The sequence below is a fragment of the Mesoplodon mirus genome, assembly GCF_964341445.2.
Source record: "Mesoplodon mirus genome assembly, chromosome: 2".
NCBI classification, from domain to species: Eukaryota; Metazoa; Chordata; class Mammalia; order Artiodactyla; family Ziphiidae; genus Mesoplodon; species Mesoplodon mirus.
The window spans coordinates 48,596,843-48,617,083 of NC_138977.1; the positions used below are offsets into that span (position 1 = coordinate 48,596,843).

General features: G+C 35.8%; 1 protein-coding gene across 2 annotated transcripts in view; it reads right to left on the reverse strand.

Moving 5' to 3' along the window:
• Positions 1–20,241, reverse strand: part of LOC309814086 (alpha-fetoprotein-like) — a 39,605-nt gene extending 19,364 nt beyond the window's left edge. The window contains exons 1-10 of one of the 2 annotated variants that reach the window (XM_082639454.1): positions 19,778–20,241; positions 18,618–18,669; positions 18,330–18,471; positions 16,794–17,005; positions 13,727–13,859; positions 10,618–10,715; positions 9,454–9,583; positions 3,769–3,980; positions 2,167–2,299; positions 423–520 (exon numbers count right to left, since the gene is read on the reverse strand). In XM_082639454.1, coding sequence (XP_082495580.1) covers positions 423–520; positions 2,167–2,299; positions 3,769–3,980; positions 9,454–9,583; positions 10,618–10,715; positions 13,727–13,859; positions 16,794–17,005; positions 18,330–18,471; positions 18,618–18,669; positions 19,778–19,862 — 1,295 coding nt within the window. In that variant the 5' untranslated portion in view covers positions 19,863–20,241. Of the gene's footprint in view, positions 1–422; positions 521–2,166; positions 2,300–3,768; positions 3,981–9,453; positions 9,584–10,617; positions 10,716–13,726; positions 13,860–16,793; positions 17,006–18,329; positions 18,472–18,617; positions 18,670–18,911; positions 19,729–19,777 lie in introns of those variants that run through there. The other variant, XM_082639455.1, reaches the window with a different exon arrangement.

Here is a 20,241-nt window from a genome sequence, read left to right on the forward strand (position 1 = left end):
TTGATGGTGAAAATACTGTATTTGCTATATTGACCTGACTTGAAACTGACAAAGCAAACCTAGATTAGATCTCTGTTGCAGCCTTGACTCCAGATTGCATGCAAAGCCCCAAACTAAATGTCCAGGTGAAGGGTAGAGGGCTCCTATGGGATTGCGGAAGGGCAGTCAGGGTCAGCTGGCTCCCTGACCTCTGGGCATTGATTGGAATCTGGAAACTGGCCTAAAAAGCAATGTAAAAGCACCCAAGGTTATGTGGACAACTGTCTTATCAAGACAAAGATAGCTAGGTTAATTCTGAACTGAGTTTTTCCTTGGCCTCTGAGATTTTAAGGTTGAAGATAGACTCTTAGCAACTCTCAGCAGCAGGAGTCAACAAAAACTCATGAATAACCATAAATCTGGACAATATCTTGGAAGCATACCTGTCATGGAAGTTACTATCTCCTAATTTCTCATGTAAATCACACTGATTTTTCACATGCTCATGGCTTTCATGAACCACTCTTTGAAACATCTCTTCCTGAAAAATAAAGATAATCAGTGTTTATCTATCGTTGCAACAATATATCTTGAGGTAAGATTGCAAAACCATCTTCTGTAATAGTTTAATGTGACTGTTTTACTAAACCCAGGGTTTTATTTACTTAGTGAGTTTGGAAATGTTGAAAAAAACGCATTTTGCTGAAACAGGAATGGCCATGTACTTTGTGGAGAAAAAAGTGGGACAGCAAGATTGATATTTAGTTTCCTGTGGTATGAACTCATTTATGGGCTTAAATGGCATATTTTATAAGCATAAAGCTAATCATTCATCAAGCCAAAAAGAGGTCCTTAAAAGTAATTTATAGATCTAAGTTTAATTGATCAGAATGTGGGTGTGTATGCGTGCATATTGGTTATTTTTAATAATCCAGTATTTTTATGTAAACAGTACAGATATAGAGATATGGATGTAGGTATAGAAATATAGATACATATTAAGAAGTCATGGTTTAATAAAAACAAGTACCAAACTTGAACATAGTAAAGCACTCCACAAATACACGTTGAAGGGAATCACATGGAATTCACAGAGCTAAATGAAAGTTCAAAGAATTCTTGAACAGTGCAAATAAAATTCCAGTGGGAAGATATGAGTGACCTTGCAGACTTAGCTCTTTGGTAGGAGCACTGGTTATCTTCTTAAGTAATCAGACCCGGTCCACCTGATCCTAATAAACAGTATTTGTTATAGTAAAAATTTTACCTGATTGGTAAACTGTTTGCCTGGATTTAACACTTAGCCTTGTCCTTACTGCCTGTGTGACATTGGACAAGTCACCTGAACCTTCTGAAACTCAAAACTCTCATCTACAAAATGTAGCTAGTACTTATGCCATTACCTATCTTACCAAGCTGTTGTGAGGATAAAATAGGACACTTGTTGTAAAGCTACTTTGTAAACTCCAAACATCCATGCTCCTATAAGGGGCTATTATCATAATGATGATTGTGGAGTCTACAGGTGATGTTATGAAAGGGTGCTAACCTACAAAAGACTAAGTCGCCTTCATTTAGCCTTCTCTCCGGGAACAGGAAGATGCTAGGTGTACCTGCTTGAGCTCAAACAGGACAAGAAATGCCTTCGTCCTCCATCCCCACCTCTCTATAAATATGTAAGCCACCAATTAGCATAACAAAAGCCGGAACCACCTGGCTCCTGGTAAACTGTGGATAACAGATCATCTGGTCAGAGATTTGTAAGGCAACTGGCTTTTTCCAGGTCAACTACACAACAGGAGCTGCTGACTGTGAACAGTATGATTTCTGGCCTGAGATAGGGACAGTTTCCAGGCCTGCTTGGTGGAAACCGTCAACCTTCCCCCACCCTAATAGGCTATGCTTTCATGCTACCTGCTACCATGCCAAGCAAACTTTAAAGAGAAGATTGCACAGAGTTGTTTTCATAAAACACAGAATCTATGAGGCAGTGACTCACACAAAACGTTGCTGCTGTATAATGATGTGGCCTTTGGTTTAGACAGAAATCAAAGTTTTGGGGTAGTGCTTGCAATTAGAAAGGACATGCATCATCATCTTACAAAAGTACAGCACTATTAACAGCATTGGACTTTTCCCTATATTTATAATCACTTATGAGAAACAGGTTTAAAAAAAGGAATTTACCCCATGACTATAGCATTCCAGAGGATTTTCTAATTTACAGCACTTTCCCAGTAAGTTTTGATATACTGTATCCACTCTTAAAATCACTGGAACTGCCAACTCTGGATGTCTTCTTGAATATTCATAAAGAAACCTGTAAGCACATGAAGCACATTAGAAAGTAAACACTGAATTTCTGAAGCCATAGTTTTCTTTCAAAAGCCAACTATGACCATGACATTTATTCAATATTTTAACTGACTTTAGGTATTTGCAAATCTTGGGAGGCTGGCAGGAAAGTTTTATTGGCTATATTTTGAGATAAGGAAACCAAATCAATAAAATTACGTGATTTTTCCAAAGTTACACAGTAGTGAGTGGCAGATTCAAACTTGAACCTAAAACATCCCGATAAGATTTAGTTCCTGGCTCAAGGTCTCCCCTTACTTTTACTAGAAATTCATTTCAAGTGTTTGGGTGAGAACATTTTCTTGATGACTTTGAGGCTAGATTTTATAAATATTACAATTTTTTTTGTAAGACTGTGCTGACTAGGTATTAAATAAGCACCTTCCCCTATTTTCCACATAGGCCTTCAAGCATGAGTTGTCCATAATCTGCACATTCTTCTGGGTTACAAGAAAGAGAAATTTGGACTCTAGAATATTTTCAAAGGAATCATAGAATTGCAGAAGGGACATCTGAAGTGATCTTATCCAACTGCCTCAGTTTATAGTTGGAACCCAAAAGTGTGGGGAAATCAAGTGGCTTGAACTGCATTTCAAAGTTGATGCATGACCAAGCTAGACTGGAACTCAGGTCTCACAACTCAGAGTCTAACGTAATTTCCACTGGGAAGTTGTGCCTATCGACTTTTTCAATACTAAATGCAAGTTTAGGGATAAGTGAGTTCAGGTAGTGACATTTACTTTATAAGCCAATGTCAAATGTAATTTCAGAAATATAGCTAAAGTCAATCTACAGAAAACTTTGAGGAAAATTCAAATTCTTATGTTTTGTTAGAATTTAGCTGCTCCAAGTAATACTTCACAAGGTGACTTTGGAACTATTTCGATCATTCAGTAATACTGTCTTAATATTATAATATATTGAAATCAGTTTGCTTTATGCCCAAAATAGTTTGCACTTCTGAATGGACACCAGAGATGTTAGAACTCCATCTCTTTAATCTTGTAATGCCACACTATGGCTTTGATAGTAGGCATTAAATTAATTAGAAGAGCTGGCCAGGCATACCAATCTGAAACCCTTACTTAGGGATGACTCTAAGTCCCTCAGAGCAAAGCTTGCACACACGTGACACTCACTGTGTTTTCTAAAACTCCTATATTAGTTGTCAACATTTAAAAATCAAGAGACTTCCAACTTCTCTCAAAATGCAGTTGATCCAACGACCCAAAGCCTACATTCCCATATGGTAACAAATAGCTAGAGCCAAATAGTAGCTGAAACCTTGGACTCCACAAGGCATCTCCTCTCAGCCATTTAACCATTCACTCACATCATTGGCTCGCCTCTGTCAACATTCAAGTTTGCAATCTCTCCCAAAGAATCCATAAATACAATATACCATTACTAAGATTTTATAAAAAGCCATATTACTCTTGTAGGAAGTCATCTTGTTTGTCAGTGAATTGTTTGCATACAAACTGGTCTTCTGTAAACCTGCTAAGTGGCAGGGATGAGAGATCAGGTTTGTCATTTTCTGAGTTGATAATGCATTCCCCTCGGAATGGTTCTGGCAGTTCACAGCATGAAGTGATCTTGCTGGATAGTGTAGCCTGTTTAGAGCAGGTATAGTTCATAAGCTGGCTCTATAAACATAAAAGAGCAGTTATTTTTGATGACTTCATTCTGAACTTATTTCTTTTTATTGTTATTAGTAGAAAACCAGAGAAAAACTTGGCATCTTATATTGCTTTTTCCATGGCAAACTGAGAGACCAAAAAAAGTCATTTATAGTGACTCATTCTAATAAGAAACCTTCTCTATTTGACTTTGCTCAAGTGTCACAAGTTCTTCTAACATCTCTTAAAGAACTTAAAGGGAGACAGACTGTATTATTGTTTTCAAGTTTAGCCCAACAAAATACAAATGAAGAGTTTTATTACTTGCAACTGTTGTTATCGTTCTGGGATCCCAGTTTAGAAAACATTTTGTCTCTGTCATTTTCTACATACATTACTGTAATATTACTATAAAACTTACATATTTACTTATATATACACATACAAAAATAAGTACATGTGTGTATGAACAAGCTAGTCTCTATACTTAAGGAACTCACAATCTAGTTGGAGAGTCAAATAATTAAACAACAATAATAATGCATTATAAACTAAATTGTTAGAGAAATGCATGTATTATATTTTGGAAGGAAAAAGAGAGATTGGCAATCCAGACTGGATAAAGGTCAGATTGAAGATCTTGAATGATTTGAATCTTGAAGGACAAATAGTTAGAAACAAATGGAGAGGAAAAGCATACTAGAATTATCCATCTTTATATATAAAGAGTCCTAGAGGTGAAGAACATGGCATACTTGGGAAATGGTATATAGGACATTTTGAGCTCATTGGGAAAATTTAGTTGAGATTAAGATTAAGGGATCAGGAGAGAAGAAGAATGTACTGAAGTTCTAGATCTGAGAGTGGTAAATTGAAGCTGCATTGTGAGGTCAGGTTGAGACCAATAAGGGAGAGTGTGTACACTAGTTAAGTGGCGAGCCTGCTCTCAGTGGCTTAATAGGATCCAGTCTGTTTCTTTCTCAATAAAGTCCTATTGAGAAGGGGAGGTGTATTGCCTCTGGGCAGTAGTTCTGAGAACCAGGCTGACAGAGGCCCTGTCATCTTCAACCTGTAGATTCTAACATTGACCTCAGATTGGGTGTTTTGGACAGGAGATTTTATAGGCCAGGCCTAGAAATGACATAAATCACTTCTGACTAGGCTCCACCTAGTTGTGAGACTGGAGTAAATGTCATTTTCCAAGAACTCTGTCTTGGAAAAGAACAGTAAATTAAATAGTCCCTTTTCAAAACTAATTACTTAAAGGAGAAAACATATATACATGCGGGGAAAGGAGGTATAACTACATAATTGATGTTTTTAGTTATCAAATAATAATATTGTCCTGTAGAACTGTATATTTCTAAATGAGAAAGTGCTAATGAAGGAGATTTTTTTAAAGTAAAATGTATATTTTAAAACCTGACAAAAATAAGTACAGTTGATTCTCATTATTCACAGTAGTTATAAATACTGAATTCGTGAATATTGAATCATCTACCCTAGAGGAAATACAGACCAAGTCTTCTGCAAGTCTCTGGCCACATTTTCATCAACAGATCAAGACATAACCTTATTTTGTGTATGTTTCTGTTTAAAAACACCTTATTTAATATAGAGTAGCCCCCCCTTACCCACAGGGGTTACATTCCAAGACCCCCAGTCAATGCCTGAAACTGCAGATAGTACCAAATATTATATATACTATGTTTGTTCCTGTACATACATACCTATGATAAAGTTTAATTTATAAATTAGGGACAGTAAGAGGTTAACAAAAATAATTTATAATAAAATAGAACAATTATAACAATATACTGTAATAAAAGTTATGTGAATCTGGTCTCTCAAAATACCTTATTGTACAATTTTAATGCCTTTTCCACCTTAACTAAGCACTTATCACGCACTGTGGTGAAAACTTTCACAGTTTGAGGTGTGACAGCAAAACTAACATGAATTTCTTTTTCCTTCTTCACAATTTCACAGATAAAAGGTTTGTTCTTACCATTGATCTTAGCAACCTCAGCATATGATTTTTTTTTTTCTTATTCCTATTAAGTTGAGAACTTTCACCTTTCCACTTCAAGGGTACACTTTATGGCTTCTCTTTGGCAGATCCAAATTGCCAGCATCACTACTCTTGTGCACTGGGGCCATTGTTAAGTAAAGTAAGGGTGACTTGAACACAAGCACTGTGATCCCAGGACAGCCAATCTGATAATCTATATGGCTGCTAAGTGGCTAATCCCCGAGAAAAGGGATGATTCACGGCCCTGATGAGATGGAACAAGATGGCACAAGATTTCATCATGCTACTCAGAACGGTGCACAATTTAAAACTTGTGAATTGTTTATTTCTGGATTTTTCTGTTTAATATTTTCAGAGGAAAGTTGACTGTCATTAACTGAAACCTCAGGAAGCAAAGGGGGCAATAAGGGGGACTACTGCATATGGGTGATTTATTCACATTGAACTCATAGCCACCAGCACTATTCCTCATGCATGAACAAAGCTTATCTAAATTACATATTCTAAAATAGAGCTACCATACAACCCAGCAATCCCACTACTGGGCATATACCCTGAGATAGCCATAATTCAAAAAGAGTCATGTACCACAATGTTCATTGCAGCTCTATTTACAATAGCCAGGACATGGAAGCAACCTAAGTGTCCATCAACAGATGAATGGATAAAGAAGATGTGGTACATATATACAATGGAATATTACTCAGCCAGAAAAAGAAACTAAACTGACTTATTTTTAGTGAGGTGGATGGACCTAGAGATTGTCATACAGAGTGAAGTAAGTCAGAAAGAGAAAAATAAATACCGTATGCTAACACATACATATGGAATCTAAAAAAAAAAAAAAAAAAAGGTTCTGAAGAACCTAGGGGCAGGGCAGGAATAAAGATGCAGACATAGGGAATGGACTTGAGGACACGGGGAGGGGGAAGGGGTGAGCTGGGATGAGGTGAGAGAGTGGCATGGACTTATATATACTACCAAATGTAAAATAGATAGCTAGTGGGAAGCAGCCGCATAGCACAGGGAGATCAGCTCAGTGTTTTGTGACCACCTAGAAGGGTGGGATAGGGAGGGTGGGAGGCAGACACAAGAGGGAGGAGATATGGGGATATATGTTTATGTATAGCTGATTCACTTTGTTATAAAGCAGAAACTAACACGCCATTGTAAAGCAATTATACTCTAATAAAATAAAATACATATTCTTTCCACAAGGCACATCACAGCTTCTAGGAACACTAGACAACACTTCAGAACTATTCTCAGGCCATTTTAAACAGCTAACTCATCAACAAAAAGCACAGAAATGCAGAAAATGTGGCACTAAATAGACTGTAAAAAGAACACCTATTTACAGTATGAGAGCTACAACAAGAAGGCAGAGAGCATCAACTTGTTCTATTATAGCTGGAGCCATGCACATCTGGCAACTCAGATTTCCACTGCTCTGAGCATGCATAAATCTGGGAATGACCACAAAGTGCTGTGAGTATTGATTTGGGGGTCACAAATAAATTTTGGCATGTAGGTGAATTCTCAAGTACAGAATTCATGAATAATAAAGATTGACTTAAACAATGTTTAAATAAATCCATAACAAAAGAAATGGAGAAGCTGTCACATCAGTTTGTATCTCCATCCCTCCTCCAGTTTCACAGACAAACCTGAAAACAGGTACGTTACAGTGCTATTTAAGTTATTTCAGAGAATTCGAAAGGAAAAAAATTCTAATTCATCTTTTAGAAGTTATCATAACTGGATACTAAAACATGATAAAATATGTGCCAAAAAAGAAAGTTCTAGATCCATTTCACATCAAAAGATAAATGCAAAAATGTGACATATATATATATATATGTAGAGAGAGAGAGACACCATACATATAGTAAAATGATATTGACTTGAGCAATGTAAAAATGGGTAAATATTAAGAAATCTTCTAATATACTTCTTCAATGGATAAGTCAAACAATAAAAATCAAATGATCACCCTAAGAAGACAAAAGAATATTTACTAATGTTCAGAATTCATCCTATTTAAAACAAAACAAGACAACCTCTAAAACAGAGTGAAACATCTCAACACATAAAAGTATTTTGTCAAGCTAATAACTCTAAACCTGTTTCCTTTATAGTCTAGAATAAAACAGGAATGCCAGAACTATCTAAAGTTACCTTATATTGCTTATGAATACTACCTAATACAATTAAATAACTGGAGATTGTTCTAGCATTCCTGTCATAGTATAGACCATAACAGGAGCTGTTCTAGAGTTACCAGTTTGGCATTGGTATTTTTTATGTGTTAAAGGATTTTAGAGATTTTTCTTTTGTTTTGTTTTAATACCTATGGATAGGTCCCAAAGTTCCCTGTAATTTTCACCTAATCTTCATGCAAATAGGATTCTGAGAGTCTGTCCTAAAGAGCCAGCATGACTTCAAAGTGTATAGAATAGTATTGCTTCCAGTATGCGTTGAGATTCTTGCCATACAGGAAGTAATCCAAGAAGCAACTTTATATTGTCTATCTCCAGGATGGAATTGGCAGTAGCAGCCACCATCTTTCGGTAAAGCTGAATGTGGCACTGACCAAACAATGGCCAACTGCGATGGCTGCCAAGGGAAAGCTATGGTCCGACCCCAACTCTCCGTTCCAGCTAAGTAGACATTTGAGGACTTAGAATCTTAGGGGTTCTACTGAGTGTTCGATTCAATGATTTTTCTATTTTAATTGATATTGTTACCCACATTCCTTAATCTGTTGTGTAATGGGACAAAAATTGTTGGGGGTAAGGATTCCTGCCCATAAGAGTCATAGATTTCTCACTGAAATCATGATTGTAGTCTTCCTTTGTTTCTGTTTTATTTTTTATCATGATGAAAATTATTCAGTTTTCAAACTTGTAGAATGAATAGAAACATGTTTGTAACTTGTGATTTACTAAAACGTTATCAGGATTTTAACAGCTACAATTTTTTCCTTCTCTGGGATTTTGAGACTTTACATTTGGACGTGTGGCAGGTGAGTTCTATGCTGTCCATGCCCCGGCCCTTGCCCTTCGATGCCACATCTTTGCTTTTGGTGGTTTCTTCTTTCCTCCAGGCTGATAAGGCCTGAGGGTATAGTTTGCAATTCTAAGACTTTCTAGAGATTCAAAGATTAATGAAATACAATCCCAATTTGGAAGAAAATTAGTAGCCAGCTCTAAAACTTTAAGAATAAAAGAATAAAGTAGATAGAATGAGGAAGGAAGGAAGGAAGAAAAGAAGGAAGGAAGCAAGGAAGGGAGGAAAAGAAAGAAAAAAAATTGTTTCATGAGAAGAGAAGAGAGAGGAGGGGAGACACCATTCTGTTGGTAATATTGAGAAATGATAATTACTTTTTTAGATTCATTTATACCACCCTCACCTTTATTTTAAAAGTACAAGTATTTTAAAGAGTTTTAAGAAAAGAGAAAGTCTTACTCTGCCAAGCACACACGCTACTGCATTTCCTTCACAACAGATCTGATGCAGATTTTTAATATCCATGGCCAGTTTGGCAATTTCAGAAAAGTTAGCTTTAGGTTGTTTTTTAGTCAACAGAACCAATTCCCTGAAAAAAAAAATGTACATTTTAAACAGTTTTTTGAATTCAATTCTTTCTAAAATTAGTTGTAGTTCATTGAGTAACCAAAAGAATAGAAACACAGTTGCAAATGTAGGATGAAGACAGTTGTATATTATAAATGTCTTCTATTTCTACAGTGATAGAACCCAGAGCCATACAAAGATGTAAATCACAAAACGAAAATTATTCAATTCATAATCGTGTAAATACAGTCATTTTCATCATTCAAATTATTGCTTAAAGTAGTTGAGTTGCTTAGATAGGTAATTTGGGAATTTATCTGACCTGACTTTCCAAATAAAATTCTTTATCAGAAAGATAATAATTGTAAGAGGTTTGGTTCTCCCTTGTCCCTCTCTGTTGACTGAAAAACATCCCTGACATTTTTCTAGAAATATGAAAAATGGGCTTGCCTTATAAGGAAAACTGAGCTTCCAGGCAGCCCAATGTTATCCTAAATTGGGGAAGAAGGTGATATAAGGGAAGATGCATATCTTCAGGGGTAAACTTGGGACAGAAACACAATCTGGTCCCAAGATAGAGGCACACTGAGTAGCATCAAATTCCCCTCCCACTCCACACTCCTCTATCCCCACCCCAAAAAACACCACTCACTTTTTCTGTCCTACATGACATTAGAGCAAAAATATTTCTTATCTTCCAAGAGAAAAATACCTTTTGTACTCCAGCCTTTACCATGCAGAGCTACTAAGTGTGAGCATCTGAATGTACAGAATCTTTTGTGCACTGGAGAAGACCCTAAAGGATTTGAGCTGTTGGAAGAAGTTGATAAAGGAGATATCAACCCCACAGGAGATAGTGGGTAGAGAGGAGGACTGTGCAGTTTCAGGCACAGCCCAGTGTGCCCTATTGAACAGGCAAGTAGCACACGTGAAGAAAAAGGAAACAGATTTGCACTGAGACATTAGCAAACGAAAGATAAATGATTTTTCAAATGAGTTTAATCAAAGAGGGTGATCCAAAGCAACAAAGTCCACAAATCTAAATAGGTTACTTACACTGCTTTTGCTACTTTGTGGTTGAATTTAATCCCAATCTCACATAAGTGGTGATGCCTGGAAGACATTTCTCTAACGTATTTTCTGATGGGTTCTAGCTGTAATTAGAAAACCGACTCATCAAAGAACAGAAGAAGTTCATCTCATGGTTAGTAAAGAAGAGAGAAAAATAAAAATCATGTATCTCCTCAAAATTAGAAAGTTTTTATTGTCTTATCTATGAGGCCAAATGTTAAAGCATAATTTGGTGAAGGTTCTGTTTTTTTGTTTTTTGTTTTTTATAAAATAGCATCTCCCTTCCCCAGAGATTGTTCATCCCAGAACTTAGACATTTGGCATATAAATGAGAAGAAGAAAGTGAACAAACAAAAATCCAGAGAGCCACTAGAATAACTTTTGATAATGTCTTACAGTTGTATTTTGGTTTTATTCAAGTTACTAGCCCTGTCATCTTGAACATGTCTCCAAATGCTTATCTATGATATATGCTCCAGTTTTGCAATATATATTAATGGAGCCCCCCCCAGAAAATGTTCGTATTCTTTAACCCAGAATTTTGACTTTTGACTTCTAATAAAAAGCACATGTATTTAAGTCTCTAACCAAAACTATATATTCAATTTGATCACAACAATGTACAAAATAAAACCTGTGAATGAAAAAAATGAATAAAAGGAAATATACCAAAATTGGTATCTCTGTGTGGTGGGAGAATAACAACATTTTAAATTTCAGAAGAGCTCTATACATTCACTTAAAACATTATATTGACCATATATTATTTTAACTTGGGGTAACAGCACCTTACAATGCTTTTTTTTAAGAACAAGTTAGATAATGTATACAGAGGCAATATTCAAACCACAAATCTGGCACAACGATAATAAATTATACTTTATGATTAATTATAAATATAATTATTATTTTTATTCTTATTTTGTTGTATTATACTCATTTGAAATCAAATACAAACAAGCTTATCCACTTCTTCACAAGAGAGTATGTGAAGGCTTAACTCATAAACCATATTCTCTGATCATAGATACAACTTTTTACATGATTGGCTATGCAGTTTTCTCTGGGCAAGGAGTAAGAACTTCTAGGAACAGACATTCTGGAGGCAGCAAGACTGTAAAAAACACAAAGTGAGGGAGAGGTGAAAAGAACTCTTAGCTAACTTAAAAGCATCTGCTTATGCTTAGTATGTGGATGGACCTAGAGATTGTCATACTGAGTGAAATAAGTCAGACAAAGAAAGACAAATATCATATGATATTGCTAATATGTGGAATCTAAAAAAAAAAGTACAAATGAACTTATTTATAAAACAGACATAGAGTCGCAGATGTAGAAAATAAACTTATGGTTACCAGGGGGAAATTGGGGTCGGGGGAGGGTAGGGATAAATAGGGAGATTGGGATTGACATATACACACTACTATATAAAAAATCGATAACTGAGAAGAACCTACTGTATAGCAGAAGGAACTCAATACTCTGCAATGACCTATATGGGAAAAGAATCTAAACAAGGGTGGATATATGTATATGTATAACTGATTCACTTTTCTGTGCAGCAGAAACTAACACAACATTGTAAATCAACTATATTCAAATAAAATTTTTTAAAAAAATTATAGGGGCATGTTATACATTAAGGAAAAATTTCCTCCGAAAGGGTTAAGATTAAGAAAACTTTGAAACAAGTTACCTAAAAAAAACTAACCTTCATGAAAAAGTTCATTCTTCCAAAATGCCAGGTAATGAGACTTAAGTCTACACAATCACTTGTTTTTGTTGTTTTTAATAATATGAAACCAACAGGAGAAAAAATGACTGTCCTGCTTAGGAATTCAGAATTGGCTTCTGAAGGAATTGGAGATGACTAGGGAAAGAAATATATATAAGTAGCTTTAATGATAATAGCTACGATTATTGAGTACTTGGCATATGTCAGACTCTTTATATACATTATTTAATTTCTTACACAAGGTAGATATTGAGGAGCTCAATAGGAGAAATAGCTTTAGAGGAATAGAGAAATAGGGGTTGAGAGGAATATGGGAGAAATTCTCACTGAGGAGATCAAAGAAAACAGCAAGGAAGAAGCGGCACTGCCCTTAGACTTGAGGAATTCATCAAAACGATTATCAAACTACTATTCATTTCAACATGACCTTGGGAAAATCCATCTGGTGTGCCTTCTAAGGATGGTTATTTTGTGTTGATATTTAGAACCTTTAATGAACATACATAAAAAGTACTTTTATCATGGAACTAGTCACCGATTTATGTCTATTCAATGAAGGAGAAAAAGCCACACGGTTCAAATTAAGTGTGAGGCTAACTGTATTTTCCAAAGATGGCTATAATAACAACTTCTATCCCATATTCTTCTTACAATGAGCCTTCGTTACAGTATATTTACTTTCCCCTTCAAACTGGTGAGATTTTATGATATTTCAACCAATAGAGTAGAGTAGAATTAACTTTTGAATCCTGGTCATAAAAGGCCATGCAATTTCTGCTTCATCCACTAGAAAACTCATTCTTGAGACTTTGGCCATATGTCAGCAGTCCAGCTGCCCTGAGGCTGCCATTCTGTGAAGCAGCCCAAACCAGCCAAGGCAGAGAGACCACATTGAAAGGCCCTGAGATAATATGAGGAGAAAGAGATGTTGGACCAACCCCCAGGTACTACAGACCTTCAGAGCCCCAGCCATTGACTGCAACCCCATGAAAAATCAGTAGCCAGAAAAGCCCAGATGAGCCCTTCCTGAATTCCTGACCCACTGAAACCATAAGAGTAATAAACTAATTGTTATTCTTCTGAGCCACTAAATTTTGGGGTGTTTTGTTATACAGAAATAATAACTGGAATATTAAATATTTATTATGAAGTTATATTTATGCTAGATCATGCTTCTCAAAATTTAAGGACTATATGAATTGCCTGAGTATCTTGTTAAAATGAAGTCTTTCGCAAGTCTGGAGAAAATCTTCAGACTGTATTTCTAACAAGCTGCCAGGTGATGCATATGCTGCTGGTCCATAGCCCACACTTAGCATAGCAAGTCCCTAAGTAAGAGCTGACATATGAATAGTTTACCTTTATCTGGAAGCATTCAGTCTTATTTTCTTCTCGGCAACAAGACTGAACAGCTGTTTCATAGCAAGCAGACATGGTCAGAATAGTGGGTCCATACAAGAATGGATGTTTCCTAGAAGTTTCATAAATGTACCTGTAATTTGACAAATACAAAGCTATATAATTTGGAATTCAAGAACATATGCTGACACTGTTTCTTAAAAACTTAGGATTCATTTAGTTTTGTTGACCTGAAACTTCTAGAATTTCATGGTGACAGAAATAGGATAGCACTGTACTTAAATGCATCAAAAGTTCACTACAGAGAGATCACTGTGAGGTTAGACAGTGCCCATGAAGTCACCAACTGTACTTTCTGGACCAGTAGGTAAAGAAAATCAGTAATTAAAACTTTTCATTTTTATATAAGTAGTAGGAGATAGAAAGTTCAATAGTCTAAACTGATTGTAAATGGAGGATTGTACAACTGGTGAAGGGGAATTAAATTTAGAAGCTATTGGTGGGTGAAGAGGAATCTCTGAAATCATCCATAAGATCTTTCTAGACTAGAAAAGTTAATGCCATTGTCCTCCAAGACATGTCACACAATATTTTGGTTTCTTACTAAATCCCAGTCTTAATTTGCTTCTCAAATTTATTCTTCACACTCATTATACAGCCTGGGTACCAGGTCTGCCTTTCACTTATAATCATACCTCCTCACACTATTCCACAATGCGTACTCATATTATTTACTCCCCACCTCCCCATACACACAAATACCCCAAAAAAGTTGACATTGCAGACAAAAACTGGCTCAATGCTCACACAAATCCACTTTCTCTTCTTGTGTTCACAGGAAGACTACTTTTCCAGCCTCTCTTGCAGTTAGGTGGGAATATATAACTGAGTTCTAATCAATGAAATATGAATAAACATGCCATACACCACTCCTAGGTTTGGGCATTAATTACTTTGCACAGTTCCCTAGTCTCTCTCTTTCTTTTTTGCAGTAACCTTGGAAACACATGCTCCAGATTGTATAGCTCCAAGATGGAAGGATCTTGCACTCCTGAGTTACCCCTTGGAAGAGAGGTGTCAGGAGCTGAGCTGAGCTGGAGAAGCCTGACCTGCCAAGTTCCAGAGTAGCCAATGAGGACGAAAAGGCCAAAATGAAAGTATAGTTAAGGCTTTAATCATTTATTTGGATAGTATAAGCAAAAGGCTAAGCTAGAGAAAATGCTGACCCCCGCCCAACCTCCACCCTCACCCCCCTTATTCTTGGAAGTTCAGTCAATAGATTTGTTTCATTTCAGCAAAGTTTCTCAAGCCCAACTTGTAAAACAAGAAAAGCAGAATTGACATTATCAAGATACAACTGCCACCCAAGATAAGGCAAAATTCTTGGTTGATAGGAAATTTCATTGGAGCCATTCAATATCTCTGCTCTCTGTTCTAAACTAAGAGTTCATTTTTGTGCTGCAGTAACTTAGTTCCCATAGAGGATTTTCAGTATGAACTAATCTAATTTCAAATCACCAAAGGCAAAGTTGAACTTAGTATAAGGAAAAAGCTTTCTAATCATTAGAGCCATTTAAAGATAGAATGTCCCTATTGCATGGTAACGAAGGGTACACTTATCTTACAATGATCAAAACTGTTATTGAAAATTCCTTAGATAATCCAAAGATACAGTAACTACAGTTTGGTGTATCTGTATTCTATGCTATCTTTTGATAAGACTGAAATAGCAGACTTTCCCTCTAGCTTTGATATAAGTTACTGTTTCTTTGGTTGAGAACTAAACAAAGTTGTTGACATAATTATGAAGCAAGTAGTTAGAAAATTATTTTCCCCTGAATATTTATGGTTGTATGCACATAAGTTAAATTAACATATAAGATAACTCCTTGATACTGACTTAATTGTAAATGTTCAAGAAGAGATTAGATTCACTGCCTGAGTATTGGTTAGATTTCATAATCTCTGAATGCTCAAACCTGATTTTATAAATCTCACCTAGAGTGGCTAGCACTTCACTTAATATGTAGCCAAGCTCATATTACAGTTTCCCATTTGGTTGCCCCTAATGTCAGACCAGTTGGAACTGGCCCAATCCCTTGTCCCTTAGTCCTTTCTCCCTAAGTGACTGGGGCCATTTAATTCCTTCCTGAAGGCTCAGTAACTTCTGGGGCAATTCTGCCCATGTATAAGTGAATTAAAAGTGTTTACATTGTTCAACATCAAGTCACCCTGTCTGCTCATTCATTTCTGGTTTAGAGTTTCATGTCTAAAGTCTGAAATCAAACCACCACCATGCATTTTGCATTAGATCCAGCAATCAGATCTTTCCCTTATTCCCAGTGTCTGAGTCTGTCTTGACCAGATGGCCAGAACTGCATTCCTTGAGAACTGAAGCTTTGTACTTGTCATTTCTACCTCTCTCTGGTTTTGGTTTCCTGCCTCTAACTTGCTCATACCTCACTCTCAAAAGATAGACTTCTGTGCTAACTAGGAAACCAAAATATGAGCTCACCTACCCATGGGCTATCATGCTATCCACTCCAGGTGGAAATTACAGAATCAGAGTTCTTGAGTAGATAACTCATCTTTGTCCGATCCACAATTATTACTTATTCCTAGGTTCCCAATGACAGACTCTATCTCCATGCCTATCAGGTACCCCTCCTGCTATCCCTTGATGAGCCACCCAAATACCAGCCCATTGCCTGAGCTATTACCTGCTCTCTATTCCCAATACTCTGTTTATTGTGCTTTGCCTACTAGACTGTATTTTTCAACATCATTTGCTACTGGTCTGACCAATTTAACCTTTGAGGAGATGGGTCTTTTACAGATCCTAGTACTTTTTAATGTTTCATGGCACAGACATTTTCATGCCCTCTTGGGTTTACTAAGACCATGTTGTCATTGTGAGGGAAAAAAATTAATTGTAGCTCAAATTTTCACTTTAATTTTATATAATCAAGCATTGTGTACTCAGAGGCTTTTATATTAAAACAAAAGATCTGTCTTCAAAATTGGAAAATACTCTTTTTCAAAGACCTGGCAAGGAAAAGTGACTTACCTCTCTTTCACTGGCGCTTGATTCTCTTTGTTCATCTCACAGATCTGCTCAGGATTTGAAATTTGAAATATATCACTGTAACCTGCAACATCCTTTTTGTATGATAGGAAGCACTTGTGTCTTGTTGAGTTATTTGTATTGCAACAGTCAGAAAATACATGTCTGTCAGCCAACCCTTGGTTATTGCAAATATGTTCTAGGAAGGTAGTCATCTGTAGGAGGAAATAAAAACTTAAGGGAAGGCACTTGTGGTCTACATTTTTAACCACAGGAAAGTTAAGGAATTATATAGAAAAGGCAACTGAGTGCATAATGTTATACTCTGTATCCAATAGTCCCTGGACATAGCTCTTTTCAGTGAAAGCCTTTTAAAAGGTTCTTAAGTCTAAATTCCCACATGCTGGACATTGGCCAAATAGAATTTATCATTTTCTCCCTACTTATGTAAGTGCTTCATTTTCATACTGTTGAAGGTATTAAAATAAAGGTAAGCCAAAATGTCCAGGACCTAAAGAAATCAAGGTATTTTTAATAAGAATTCCCCACCAAGAAACAGCTGTTAGTTTGCTTTCCTTGCTTCCTGATTGTTTTTAGTTGGTTTCCATGGGAACTTATTTTAAAAGTTAAACTCTGAAGCAATGTGTATTCAGTGTCAAATATTCAAATAGAAATGTAATGATTCAGTTTTCAAGTATCTTTGAATGGCAGTAAATATGTGGGATGCTGTAAACCTCAAATGACGTATTCTTCCAGATTTGTGGGATAAGGGCAGAAAAAGGTCATCTTTGGAAATGGAAATAAGAAGAAATCGATATAAAATAAGTGAGGCTAGCCACTGGCAAAGGAACTTCATTTAAAGTGTGTCTCTAATTAGACTAATGATTTTTCTATGACTACTTAGAGTCTGGTAAAAAATAGGTAGGTTTTAGCCCAAGAAGATGGAGTGAAAAAAATCTATAAATAAAAAAGAAAATTATTTATTTGTATTTAAATTGTTGATATGAGAATAATTGATCCAAAAATATGTAGATTATAAGAATATGTTAGTTTTTATCAAGAAGTTTTCTAATCACAAGATAGACATATTTTACGAGATGATAGTAATTTTCAAGATTTTCTACTAAGTGGGAAAAAAGCCTATAATAATATTCACTTTTTTCTTCTTTTTTATATTCCCTTAGAAACTTTTAAAATGAGTACATTAATTTCCCAGAAACCTTTATATGAGGATGTCAGACAATAATATTCTAGTGACAGAGACAGAGCAACCGACTTAAATTAAGAAATTGGCATTCTAGGGTATAATTCATTCTCTTGAGCATTTGGTTCTCAGAGTCTGATTTCCCAGATATGAAATGATAAAATGTAAGTTTATAAACCTACAAAGATTATATCTTGAGTGTGACACATGTACATATTGTTGCCTTAAAATCCCTTGCCTAATTATTCAATCATCACACTTCATAACAACATCTTTTGTTTGCAATTTAGTTTTTAAAACAACAGAGAGAAAAAGGCAGAACATGATTCACCTACCAATTGGTGACAACATTCTGAAGGTGATTCATGTGGCTTGAGACTCTTGCACTTCTCTGCAAGATCTAGCAATTCTTTAACTATGGTTTGTACTTTTTCATAAGTCAATTTCTGAAGAAACTGTGCAATCATAATACTAGTGCTGAAACAGAACACTTGTGTGAATGCTGAAGATAGAATCAAACTCTTTTCCTCCATCAATCTTGTTATATCACTGCCCTACTCCCCCCCAAAATAATTAATATGATTTTACATTTCAAACAAAAGAATACTGATAATAAAACTCACACAGCTCTTAAGTTCTCCTCTAGATAATTCTGGCTATTAGTGTGCTGCATGGCTGAAAAAAAATGAGATTTTATTTACAGAAGAGGAAATCTTGCAGACTGAAATCCCCCCTGACAATTCAAATCTATATTTATTCATTCATAAATTTCCAGATTTATTTTTATTTATATCATAAACCAGAACAAATTATAAGAATATATCTTTTATTTAAACCGTATTCTGTGAATGATTTCTTTCTAGTCAAACACATCATGTAGTTTAACTGTCATTGGCTTACAAATAAGTTGCACATACCTGTATTGATACTTCTGAATTAATTAAACTTCACTCTTTGGTTATCTCTTATTAGAAGTTACTAGCACACCCAAAGAACACTAAGAAAATCAAAGCCTGGCATTAGGAACAAAAGTATAAACATTAACACTTTGCCAGGCTTAATTTGGCAAAGAGAGTAACTCATACATCTTGGATTCGCTCATCATCTTCATCTTCATCATCTCCACTCACCACATACACATACACATGCTCTCTATTGAAAACAGTGTCTTCCTTCTAATATCAATAGCTTCAAAAGAGCTTAGCAGCTATCTGTTTAATAAAGAAACCATTATTATTTACATATTAACAAGTAAAGGCTTTGGAGACAGTTATTCTGAGTTCAGCTTCTAGCTCTGATACTCAATATGGCCTTGAGGAAATAACTTAAGCACTCAGAGTTTCTGTTTCTCTATCAAATGTAAATAACTTCTACTACATTGGGTAGTTAAATGAAAGCCTATGTGTGAAGCATTGAGCACAGTGCCTGGCACATAGTAGGTACTGAATAATGTAGCTCATGGGATTATTCTTGCTACTATAAACAATATTGCTGTATCTAAAATCATTTATCCAATTTTAAATACAAGTTTGAAATATGTCATTCTCTGACCTAGAGTGGAAGTAAGGTGGAAAATGGAAAATGAGATCTTCCTGTGTGTGTTGCTTCAATATATCAATTCTCTTTCTGTATCTATTCCACAGGTTAATTTCTAGCAATCTTCAATGACTCTACTGACAGTGATGAGCACAGAGAAAGATAAGCCTTTCCATGTATATGTTAATAGTCATTATGTTTCATCTCCTGGCACATGGGTGTATAGATTGTAAATAGGATTCCCTACCTGCATCTAGTAAACTTCTCTGAAGAGTCTGACATTTAATGTAGCTGAAGAAAACAAGCAAAGATATGGGTCTAACAGTCTTCATTATTTCAGATGAATCTTTATAGAGTACGTTCTATCATTTGAGAGAATTGAAGAATCCTTTTATATTCTTTCCAAGTAATTGCTATTAATAATTAACGTTTTTCTGGTGAATGTTTTTCCACCTTGGCCACTATGACCCTCAAAAAATTACAGAAATTCATGACAATGAAGAAATATTTTTCATAGATAGCATTCATTAACGAATACTGGATTTTAAAATGAGTCATGTCGGGGAGGAGCTTCAAGATGGCAGAAGAGTGAGACGCGGAGATCACCTTCCTCCCCACAGATACATTAGAAATACATCTACATGTGGAACAACTCCTACAGAACACCTACTGAACGCTGGCAGAAGACCTCAGACCTCCCAAAAGGCAAGA